At 41.0% G+C, this 11,177-nt stretch overlaps 1 protein-coding gene across 1 annotated transcript in view; it reads left to right on the top strand.

Moving 5' to 3' along the window:
- The window catches only part of FOXO1 (forkhead box O1), a 67,278-nt gene extending 56,740 nt beyond the window's left edge, over positions 1 to 10,538 (top strand). The window contains exons 2-3 of the mRNA XM_075139721.1: positions 4,611 to 5,968; positions 6,352 to 10,538. Coding sequence (XP_074995822.1) covers positions 4,611 to 5,954 — 1,344 coding nt within the window. The 3' untranslated portion in view covers positions 5,955 to 5,968; positions 6,352 to 10,538. The remainder of the gene's footprint in view (positions 1 to 4,610; positions 5,969 to 6,351) is intronic.
- The last annotated feature ends 639 nt before the right edge of the window (positions 10,539 to 11,177 follow it).

An 11,177-nucleotide genomic window follows, 5' to 3' on the forward strand; every position in this document is an offset into this window, starting at 1 on the left:
GAAAAATTGATGGGCAGTCATCAGACTGTTAATTTGAATAGAAATGCCTGACCTGTGTGTTATGGAAGCAGTCTTGCTCTTATGGCTTCTTATGGCCTCTTATGACCTCCCACTTTGTTATGGCTGCATCTGCCTCCAGAGGCCAACTCCTTCTGCCTTTGTTATTAGTTACTGGCGAATCTCTTTTCCGAGATGCCATGGCGTGCTTTATTGCAATACCATCAGCATACGCACCTTGGTAGCAAATCCACTTGTTTTTGTAAAATGTATCGACTGTTGCGTCCGTTCCTTGCTCTGCCTTTTGGTGGCTATCTCAGCACTGTGGCTGAACGGGTGCTGTCTGTGCCATGTGTATGAGCATGGGAGAGACCATGGACACTCGTAGGTGCTTTTACAAGGTTTGGGTCTTGCAGCTCCTCGGATGCTCACAGATCCACAGTTAGATCCTGCTTGGAGAGGCTTGCAGTGGGGTTAAACAGGAGCTCTGCAGCAGGAGCTCTGCTCTGCTTCCCTTTCCCCTTGCATGCTCCGAGGGCTGGCGCGGAGGAAGGATGGCCAAGCGTGCCTGTACGGTCTCTCTTCAGTAAGTACAGGCCTACAGTGTTGTCAGGCTTAACAAAGCAATTGTGTTTTCGGGTGTTTCTCTTTAGTAAAACACCAAAACAATTTACTGAAAAAATAATTAAATACCTCAACTTTAATTGTAATAGGGGTATGATTTTTTTCAGCAGTAAGTCAGGTTAAACTTAAGTTGCATGTTTTAGTATGAATATCTCTTGGGTTTAAATGCAGTATTAGATATCAGCAGGGCTACTTGCACCCAAGGATTAATGGCTGAGACATTTATTTCTTTAATTGTTTTAAAATGTAAAGCAGTTTGAGTTCGTCTGTTGCTTAGAAGAACAGCAAGCAGGGCTGTGTGGTTTGGCTGTAGGAGATGTTGGAAATGCAGCTGAATGATATAAATGTGTAGATTCAAAGGAATCATTTTCTTGGCTTCACAAGTTTTATTAGCTGGTATGTGCTCATCACATTGCATTTAGCAGATACTGCTTTTGCATGTTTTGGCAAGTAGCGATAAGCATATCCACAGTTCCCGGTCCATATGCTGAAGTATGGCATGAAGTTGGTTCGCAGACCAAACAGGAGTTGGAGGTTCTCTGGGCTTTATCTCAAAGGCAGAAACTCAATCCCAGGAAGCACCCCACATGTGGCAGCAACCCTGCTGCCTTCCTGACGAGGTTTTGATAAAATTCCAGCGCGGATGCTCTCAGAGTGATCTGGCATGCGTCGCCACTGTGTGGAAACCCTCCTCAAACTGCGGCCTCTTGCTTTTCGCGTCATTCAGGCCAGGTTTTGGGAGGCTTTGCTTCGAAGTCCTGCTGAAAGCCACGACTGGAGGCGTCTTGCAGCCTGCCGGGGCCGGTGGTGCCGCCGAGCGCCCCGGCCGCTGACGGCCGCGCCGCTCCTCCGGCTGCCAAGATCCACTGCTGAAACTATACTTTTTTATCAGGTCATGTTTGCGTCTGGCAAAGATTTGTAGACACAACATCATTAACAGCAGTGCATATTTTCACAAGATTTACCTCTTCAACACTTTTTCCAAGTTAGTAAATCATAGCTTCTTTAATGTCCTGCTGGCTGCGTGAAAAACAGGAATTTATGTAACAAGCTCTGGGCCGCAAACCTTTTCCTGTTAGGAAAATTTTTTTTTTCATTGCTGGCAGAGTTAGGAGACAGCTCTGTTACTCAAAGAGCGACCTCAGATGTCCTCGGTACAATAATACCAGATTATAACATTTTTGATGACTAAGGAATAGCAGCGATTTCTTAAATATTTAACACTTCTGTTGCAGAGAAGAGGGAACTGAGCCTTAGCACGGTATTTTCTCTGCCTGGTGTTTTGTGTGTTCGATATGCCTATTTTGATAGTAAACAGTAAGCCTGAGCCAACTGGGTATGTTTACAAAATACAGTAAAAAAATGAACTGGCGCAGGAGGTTTTTTAATCAACAGACGTGCAGAACAACTTTCTTGCGACATTGCTAGAGCTGGACTTGTGTCAGCCGGGGATTCGGCTGTGGCCCTCGAGTGAAAACGACGGGCTGCGCTGGGCCGGCCTCACGAGGCCTCTCGGTCAGCCCTTGCGTCTGCGGGCAAGTCCCAAGACGGATTTTTGGGCTTACCCTCCCGACGTGTTACCTGCACCTGGTGAGAAGAAAACTTCAAGGCCGCCTTTAACACCCTGTAGCTAGAGAGAGGATGAGATTTTGATTGCAGGGTTACCTGCAGTGAAGAGATACAGTCCTACGTTGATTAGTTAATATGAGAATGGCTTCCTTTAAAAATTGAATAAGGAAATGCTCAAATTGTCGCTGGTGTTTGTTTAACTGGGATAATTTGTTAAAGATTGGTCTTTGGAGGGGAAGAAGAGGTTGGAAAGGCTTCTGAGGTTAGGCACATGGTTTGACTCCTTGCTGTGCTGGTTGAACAGCGAGCTGCTACGAGGCCATGTTCTGCCATCTTCTGCTGTCAAAGAGCACCTTGTGCCCCTGCTTGGGGTGAAGCTCTTGGGGGAATACTCTCAGGACACCGCTGTCTGTAAGGTGTTACAGGCTGTAACACTTCCTTGCTGCCCTCATCTGCTGAACGTCTCCTCTTCAACCCCATTCCTGCTGAGCTCTGCAGGTGGCCAGGCCCGCTATGGCTGGCTGGCTTTCCGTGGTCCACAACGTGTCATGGCCCTTGCAGGGAATTTGAGCCTGTTGTCTCTGATTTGAGCCAGGCCCCATGAGATGACTGTTTTCACCTGGCATGCCTCCTTACGATCTTTGCTCCTGTTCTTCTGTCAGCTGGATGTATGGGCAATGGGGAAAGATGTGCATCTGTGAGAAAGCAGATGTACACAGGAGGGCAGGCAGAGTAGAGAAGGTGAAGGAAGACGTTTCTGGAGATGCTGCTGTCACAGGCAGCACTCTGGGTTGGGAAATACAGCGAAAGCAGCCAGAGACCAGGGCAGTGGCCGTGTCCCTCGTCCTCTGGTTTGCCTCACAAGGCATGCAAAGCTCCATGAGCTGTATCGTCCTCATGGTTTGGTGCTGCAGTGGGTCTTGGGGGTCAGGTTAAAAACTTAAGAGGAGATAGATGGGAGGAAAAAGGTAGGAAAACAGGAGAGACAGAACAGGGTTTTTGTAGGTCTGGCAGCCATTTAGTGTTTTGAGATAGTTGGCCTACTGGCCTGCTGGTCAAGATCAGCCTTACTACTGCTTTCTAGAAACAGTATTTCCATTTCTGCTCCCCCAAATTTTTCTTTAGACAACCTGCTAAAAATGACTATGAATGGAAGGCAGCTACTGCATCATTGATTCCTCTGCCATTGAGGTCTAATTTCTGGTTTACCCATTTAATGTGTTGTTTTGTGGTTCCCTCCTGCTTGTTAAGCCGCTTGAATTGCAGTCCTAGTGCAGACCATGGGTCCCCATGTAGACTGTGCTACTGTCCCACCCTCCTGCCAACATCTATGGCTGCCTATTTCAGCACTCTTTGGACTTGTGGCCTTTTGTTAGCAATTATGTCAAAATATAGGACAGCTTTTCTGTTGATATAATGTTCTTTACATGTGCTCAGCAGAAAATTACACGAGGGAAAAAATGTTTACAGCTTGGTAATGCAAGCTCAGGTTAGTCTCATGTTAACAGGTTAGTCTCATGTTAACAGGTCAACCTGTGGGCTTGGATTTTGGATTTTTGGATTTTTTTTCTTCTTTTTTTTTGTTTATGAATGAAACATGAAACATTACTCGTGGCTCAGGAGATAATGAAAAGCTTCAAGTACCTCTGGTCAGTCTCGGCACAAGATATCTTGTGCCCTCAGGTATTAGAAGAGTCAATTTTGCATATTAAAATGTTGATTTTGAAAGAGAAAGATGGTTTTAAGACTGAGGTTTTAAATGCAGTTTTGTCTATACAGTTTGCATTCCTTTCTCCCTTATGATTTCTTAGGCAATTTGTGATGTTTATTTATAAAAATAAGAACTTAATCCTCAACTGGTTTTCTATATGTGTTTTCTCACATAACACAAGTAATATAAACCTCACTAATGTTCAGTGGCAATACTCACAGGCTGGCATGTTCGCAGGGTTTAGTGATGTGCGTGATGAGATGCCGTTATAAGGACCGTAGAACAGGATCTAGCATTCCTGAACTTTACTTAAAATAATAATTTAAAAAAAAAAATCCCTAAATGCAATCAGGTTCAACTTATTAGAGTGCAGCTGATAATGAGATCTTCAGTCGTCTTCTGGTATATTTTGTCTCCTTTATGAAGAATTTGTATTTCAGAACAGCTCCTTCAGTATTTTATTTAACTTTTTATAATGTCAGATGTGGTCGGGCCACATGACAACAAATTGACATGGCAACTCTCTGCAAGTTTGTTTCAGACAGTTGTGAATGGTGAGCTGATAAAAGATGTTTCCAGACTGGTTTTCCCATTTCATGATTACTCCATGTTTTCTAACGAAATGAGTGTATGTTTGCAAAGACAAATATTAGTACACCATAAAAGAAGCATGTTTTCTCCATTTCTTACACCTTATTTTGTTTTTCAGAATTCAATCCGTCACAACCTCTCTCTGCACAGCAAGTTCATCAGAGTGCAGAATGAGGGAACAGGGAAGAGTTCGTGGTGGATGCTCAATCCTGAAGGAGGAAAGAGTGGCAAATCTCCTAGGAGGCGAGCGGCATCCATGGATAACAACAGCAAGTTTGCCAAAAGCAGAGGGAGAGCTGCCAAGAAAAAAGCATCCCTTCAGTCTGGTCAAGAGGGAAATGGTGACAGCCCCGGATCGCAGTTCTCGAAGTGGCCTGCAAGCCCCAGCTCTCACAGTAACGATGACTTTGATAACTGGAGTACATTTCGACCTAGAACTAGCTCTAACGCTAGTACAATAAGCGGAAGACTTTCTCCTATTTTGCCAGAGCAAGATGATCTTGGAGACGGGGATGTGCACTCCATGGTATACCCATCATCAGCCACCAAAATGACTTCTACTCTACCCAGCCTTTCAGAGATGAGTAATTCTGAGAACATGGAAAATCTTTTGGATAACCTTAATCTCTTGTCACCTAATACGTCAATGACTGTGTCAACCCAGTCTTCATCTGCTACCCTGATGCAGCAAACACCAGGTTACTCGTTCGCATCCTCGACCACAAGTATAGGTTCACCAAATCCAGACTACAGGAAATTTACGTATGCTCAAGCTAGCATGAACTCTTTGCCCCAGATTCCTATGCAGACTCTTCAAGACAGTAAATCAAGCTATGGATCGATGAGCCAATATAACTGTCCCGCAGGACTTCTGAAGGAGTTACTGACTTCCGATTCTCCACCGCACAATGATATCTTGGCATCAGTAGACACTGGTGTTTCCCAGGCTGGTGGCAGGGCACTGGGCCAAAGTGTGCTGATGGTTGCTAACTCGGTGATGCCAACTTACGGCAGTCAACCGCCCCACAACAAAATGATGAACCCTAACGCCCGCCCTCACCAAGGACATAACCAGCCAACACCTGCAGTTAATGGTCGTGCCTTGTCACACACAGTGAACACCATGTCACATACTTCAGGTCTAAATCGCTTGTCGACAGTGAAGACTTCGTTACAAGTGCCTATGAGTCACCCGATGCAGATGAATGCTATGAACCCGTATGCCCCCGTTAACAGTTGCAATGGCTACGGAAGGGTGGGAATTGTTTCCCTCCACCAGGAGAAGCTTCCCAGTGACTTAGATGACATGTTAATTGAACGGTTGGACTGTGACATGGAGTCGATTATCCGTAATGATCTTATGGATGGAGAAACGTTAGATTTTAACTTTGACAGTGTATTGCCTAACCAAAGTTTTCAGCACAGCGTAAAGACAACCACACACAGTTGGGTGTCAGGCTAGGATGTAGTAGGAAGGTAAGCTGTGCTTTTTATAATAAATCTGAAAAACAACTGAAGGGAAAAGAGATGTCAAAATGCATAAAATCTGGGTGGTCTTCTGTGTTGGCATGTGAAGTGCCTCTATTACAGTCACTTTCCAGTCCTTTATTACTTTGTAGATCAAGTTTGCACAGTGCATTAGGATTGCCATGTACCAACTTCTGTTACTTCATGTGGAGCACTAATGTTTTGCCACTGGTATTTTAAACAAAAAACTTGCTGGTTACTAGCAATTAATGAATAATTTTTTTCCCCATTTAAGTTATCTTAAAGCTAGTTTGAGCATATTTTAATGGATTTAACCTTTTGGTGTGAATGTTAATTTGTTCTTTTTGTTGTTTTTTTTTTTTTCTTCCTAGGCTACGGTTAAATTCTCCAGACTTGTCTGACAGCAGGAACTGAAAAAAGCAGTACAAAGATGTCCTTCACCTTCCTTTTTAATTTTCTTGACAAAGCTGTGCACATGCACTAGCTTTTTTTTGGGTCTTTTTTTTTTCTTTTTTCTTCCTTTCGTCAGAGTTGGCAGCAGACAGAGTATTTTCCTGTACAGGATGTTTGCCCAAGGTTTGCAGGTTATGTGCTGCTGTAGATAAGAACTGTGCCATTGGAAATTTCATTACTCTGAAGTGCCAAATTCACTACACCATATAATCACAGCAAAGACTCTTACTTACATCATGTTGTGCTTTCGGTTTTGTACAGTATGATCTGTAGAAGAAGAATTGTTTTTTTAAGACTATCTGTTTTGGTCCAAGAAAAGTTTATAAACTTTTGTAAGAATACTGTGATGATCTCATGCCCTAAGTAAGTTTAACCTTCGTTGATGTTACCTGTGTTCTAATGAATTGAGATAACTGTGGACTTGCCTTGCAGCAGTATGAACTGCATTATTTTACTCAAAATTGCCACACATTTCATATGGGAACAGAATAGCCTGATAAATATGATCCTACTAAACTCACTTTCTATTCAGAGCAAACAGTAGGTTAAATGCCATTTGGTAAGTTACCTGTATTCATGTAAATTTATGCAAGAATATATCTGGATTTCATTGTCAGACTAATGACTTTATTGTTGGACTTAAGATAATTTTTGGAATACTTTCCAAGCTATTTTTCTGATAATTAAAGTCTACTTTTGTTACATAGGCAACTTAAAAAAAAATAAATCTGAGATCTGGCAGCATTCATAACCTCTTCATTTTGTATAGTATTTTAACTGGATTAAGTACATGTTTTTATAAATTTCCCTAGCACTTTGGAGTGCTAATAAAGGAAAAGCTTAATAAGTATCTTGAATACAAAACATTTCTGTCCCTTTTTTTGTTGTGTGATGTAAAAATATAGACAACTTTATGTTTAGGAAATATTTAATCGGTTTTATATATGCATTTTTAGAAATGTCATCTGCTTCTACTATCATTTTAACTCTGACTACCACAAAGTGTTAAGTATTCATTGTTAGACGCTTGTACAATGCTTCACATTTATATTTATTTCATGGAGGTCTCATAATGTTTGTGCACGCAAGAGCAGGACCTTTTGGAGAAAATCCATAGTTTTAGAAAAATTGACAAAATTGTCATTTGTCTTAATTAGCACTAGTTTTAGGGTCTGTCAGTGTTTCTGTTGTAATGCAGTATGTTTGAAGAGGCAAAAGTGCTACTTTTCAGTGGGAGGCTAAAACTTTTGTAACCCCCTATTACAGGGCAAACATTACTGCTTTTTAAATAAGAAAGATAAAGTAAGTGGCAAAGTTATACAAATACACAAGCTTTAGGGTAGGGGAGAGCATTAATGATAAAGGCCTTGTTCCTGCGGAAAAAACTCCTCTTGTTGGAGTAGGCACACAGACAGCTACCTGAATATTTTCGAGATTGGGTCTTGGATAAGTGATTTCTGATTTTTTGTAATCACATGATGCAGTTTTCATGGATGTGTGGATAACGGGCCTCACCTGTCTTTTCACTGTTTGTATTATAGAAATCCTTGGAGCTTTTTTTATGCACTGACAGGATGAGCAGTTCTTGTGCTAGGGCTGTCTGTTGTGAAGAAGGGGAGAAATAAATATTTTTCACTGGTTTTTGTTTTGTCTACGTAGCCCACAACTGGAAAATGTTTTAATTGAAACATATCTTCCCTGTAGTGATGGCGTGTGGTGGAGAAAGAAATGGCATGTGCCAAGAAAATGAAGTTTAGTAACAAGCCATATATTTAATGATCCTGTTATGACTTTCCTAAGGCTCTGCAATGTATTTATTGATGTGCTAGCATTTAGCTCCCTGTTGTGCTTAAATCACTACTAATTACAGCCGGTCCTACTTTTTTAGATATCCTATTACGGTTGTCAGCAGTTCCAGAGGTTGATGTTAAGCTGTCCTGTGATACAGGATCTCCCTCAGCATGAAATCGGTCTTTGAACTTCTGTTGAGCAAAATGAAATGTTCTTAGTGCCGAAGCCTCAATGAAGTCGCCTGCTTTTACAGGCAAATATCTCTAGTAGCATCTTCACCATCAAATTCATGGTCTCTGAGACTTGATGGTAAATCCTGGCAGTGGAGCAAGCGGAGGGCTCACATATGGGTTTCTGAAGATCCTTCTTTCTGCTGCATTTGCAAAAATGTTTGCTCCGAAATGGGCACTGATACGCATAGGCCAAAGTAGTCATAAAATTCACCTCTGCATGCAAAGAAAGCAGTACTTAATGCTATAGTCCATGGGGTTGCAGCTGAACATGCTACATTTAACAATATACCTCCTGTTTATTATTTACTGCTACTGTATAACTTCCTGTATACAGATATTTTCTTCATTTCCTTTTATAACTATGTATAACATAAATGTAGCCGTTCCTTAATTACAACAGTCTGTAGGAAGCCCCTTTTAATTATTGTGAGAAAGCAGTTGTAGATAATCAGAGGTTTTGGCTGTGTGGTCAAATTTCTTTTCTTTTTGGTTTTTTTTTTTTTTTGTGGTGCCATTCCAATATTTTGCAATTGTAATTCTGGAATACTGTGAAGTCTGGTGAAGGGGCATGTTGTCTGCCTTGAAAACAAACATTATGTGACCTCTAGTAATAAATCCTTTTTTAGTAAAAGTACCAAGTTTCTGGAGTAACTTAGTTTGTCAGAATTGTTGTAAATGATTGGTTTGTGAATTGTGCAGATGATCTTACCTATGCAGCCTTGTTTTTGACTTTTCTCTGGTTTGTACTGTTATTAAAAGTTTATTGTATTATAGAGCTGTTCAGATATTTTAAATATAAAGATGTATTGTTTCCATAATATAGCTATATGATATATGTTTAGGTAGTAGATGCATTAATTGGAAAGCTCTGCTTTGATAAACTGACAATTTGCCTACACTTATAAGCAAAAGTCATATTGCTTATTATTGGCTTAAGTCAACAGAGCATCCCTAAGAAGAGAAGTTAAAATTGGACCAATTATAAAACAGTATAAAATTTGCACTTGTTAAACCACTGGATGTATGTTAGTACTTTTTTATTTTTTTACTGATTTGAAATTCCTATTTTCATTATGAAATTGTTAGGATCCTTAATTTATGACTGATTTTAAATAAGGTATTCTCATTATTATTATTATTATTTTGGTAATCATAATGTAAAATGCAGCATGGTTTATGCAAGCAAAAAGCAAATTACTTGGCATTAAAACTGGCCTCCTTTTTGAGGGTGTTCCACAAACCAGCAATATCGTGAGAGATTGGCATGTACATACCGCTAGTTCTACTTGCGAGTGGTGTGACAGCTCTTCAACGCTTCACTGCTCTGACTTAGTCATGTTGCAAAATTAAAATTCATACGTGGATATTTTCAGAAAAAGTGCCTGATGTACTTCTACAGACACACGAGAACAATCCCCTGTTGTATAAAGCCATAAATGTATATAAATTATGTTTAAAAGGTTTTGTGTCCTTTCTTGTATACGGAGAATGAGATTTGTACCAGGATTCTACTTGTGATTAGTAATCCTTCTACTCAGACGTTGTCGTAATCACTTTCTTTACCGCGTAATCTTTTTAATGATGATGATCCCATTTGGACAATCCTGATGGCATTAGCAATTTTATACGGAAAAATACCTCATGGTACCAAGTCTTGCCTGGCAAGATGATACCATATTAATGAGCAAACACTAACTGCAGAATAGTTAACAAATTTTCCATTACTTGGTGTAAAGGAATTTCCCTCTCTTGGCATTGCTTCTGGAATTGGAACTGTAGCAGGTACAGGAACCTAATAGGGCTTGTGTTACCAGTGTTTTATCACAACATAGTGTGCTAAAAGTAACTTGTTTACAAGTCTTTGAGACTAAACGCAAGAAGAATCCATGCCTGACTCTTAGGACTTGCGAGAGATCTTTGTGTAGAGACGCTTTGTTACTGGAAGCTGCATTAGGCAGCATCAGACCGTGTTGCCAGTGCTTCAACAAGCCTAGTTCAGAGAAAATTACAAAAAAGTCCTGAAATCCTTTCAGAATGGGTATTTGTAAGTATAAGCTCTTAATAAAATTGCTATGACATGAGATGGTAATTAGTGTATCAGAATGTTATGTAATATGTTGTTAAAGAAGGAAAAAAAATGGGACGCTAACATCCGTCAAACTGCAGGAAAGAATTAGTCTTTTAGTCCAAATTACATGTTAGATCCTAATGCTATTAAATGTGGGAGGGAGCCAGCTCTGGAGAGACATTTTTCTCTTCCCTCCGCTCCCCCTGTTAAAGCGAGATGGTTCACAAAGTCCTCTTGGCCCTCTTTTCCCTCGTTTTTGCCTTTTGACTTCCTCTGCCCCTCCTGCCTTCCTGAAGTATGTACCTTCCCTTGGAGTAAGAGTTTTTTCTTTGCTGAACATTTGGGCTATATAGGCCAACCTGCACGGTGCTGCTCCTTTCGCAGCCGTGCTTTACGCTGCAGCAACAGGAGCGCTGATGTGAGTAGAGAGAGCAGGAATGTCTAATTTTTTTTTTTTTTTTTAAATTTAGATTGTGTTTCAAAACAGAGCTGGAAGAAAGGAGGAGAGGCTGCCAAAACAGACAGCCAATAACACCCACGCCACAGCAGACTTGTGAGGCCCAGATCCCTGCTTGCCTGCAGGTGGGGAGGGAGAGGGGTGGCAGAGAGCAGGCTTTTAATGAATTGCTGGCAAAAATGCCAGTTTGATCTT

This window comes from Calonectris borealis, chromosome 1 (genome assembly GCF_964195595.1).
Source record: "Calonectris borealis chromosome 1, bCalBor7.hap1.2, whole genome shotgun sequence".
Classification (NCBI taxonomy): Eukaryota; Metazoa; Chordata; class Aves; order Procellariiformes; family Procellariidae; genus Calonectris; species Calonectris borealis.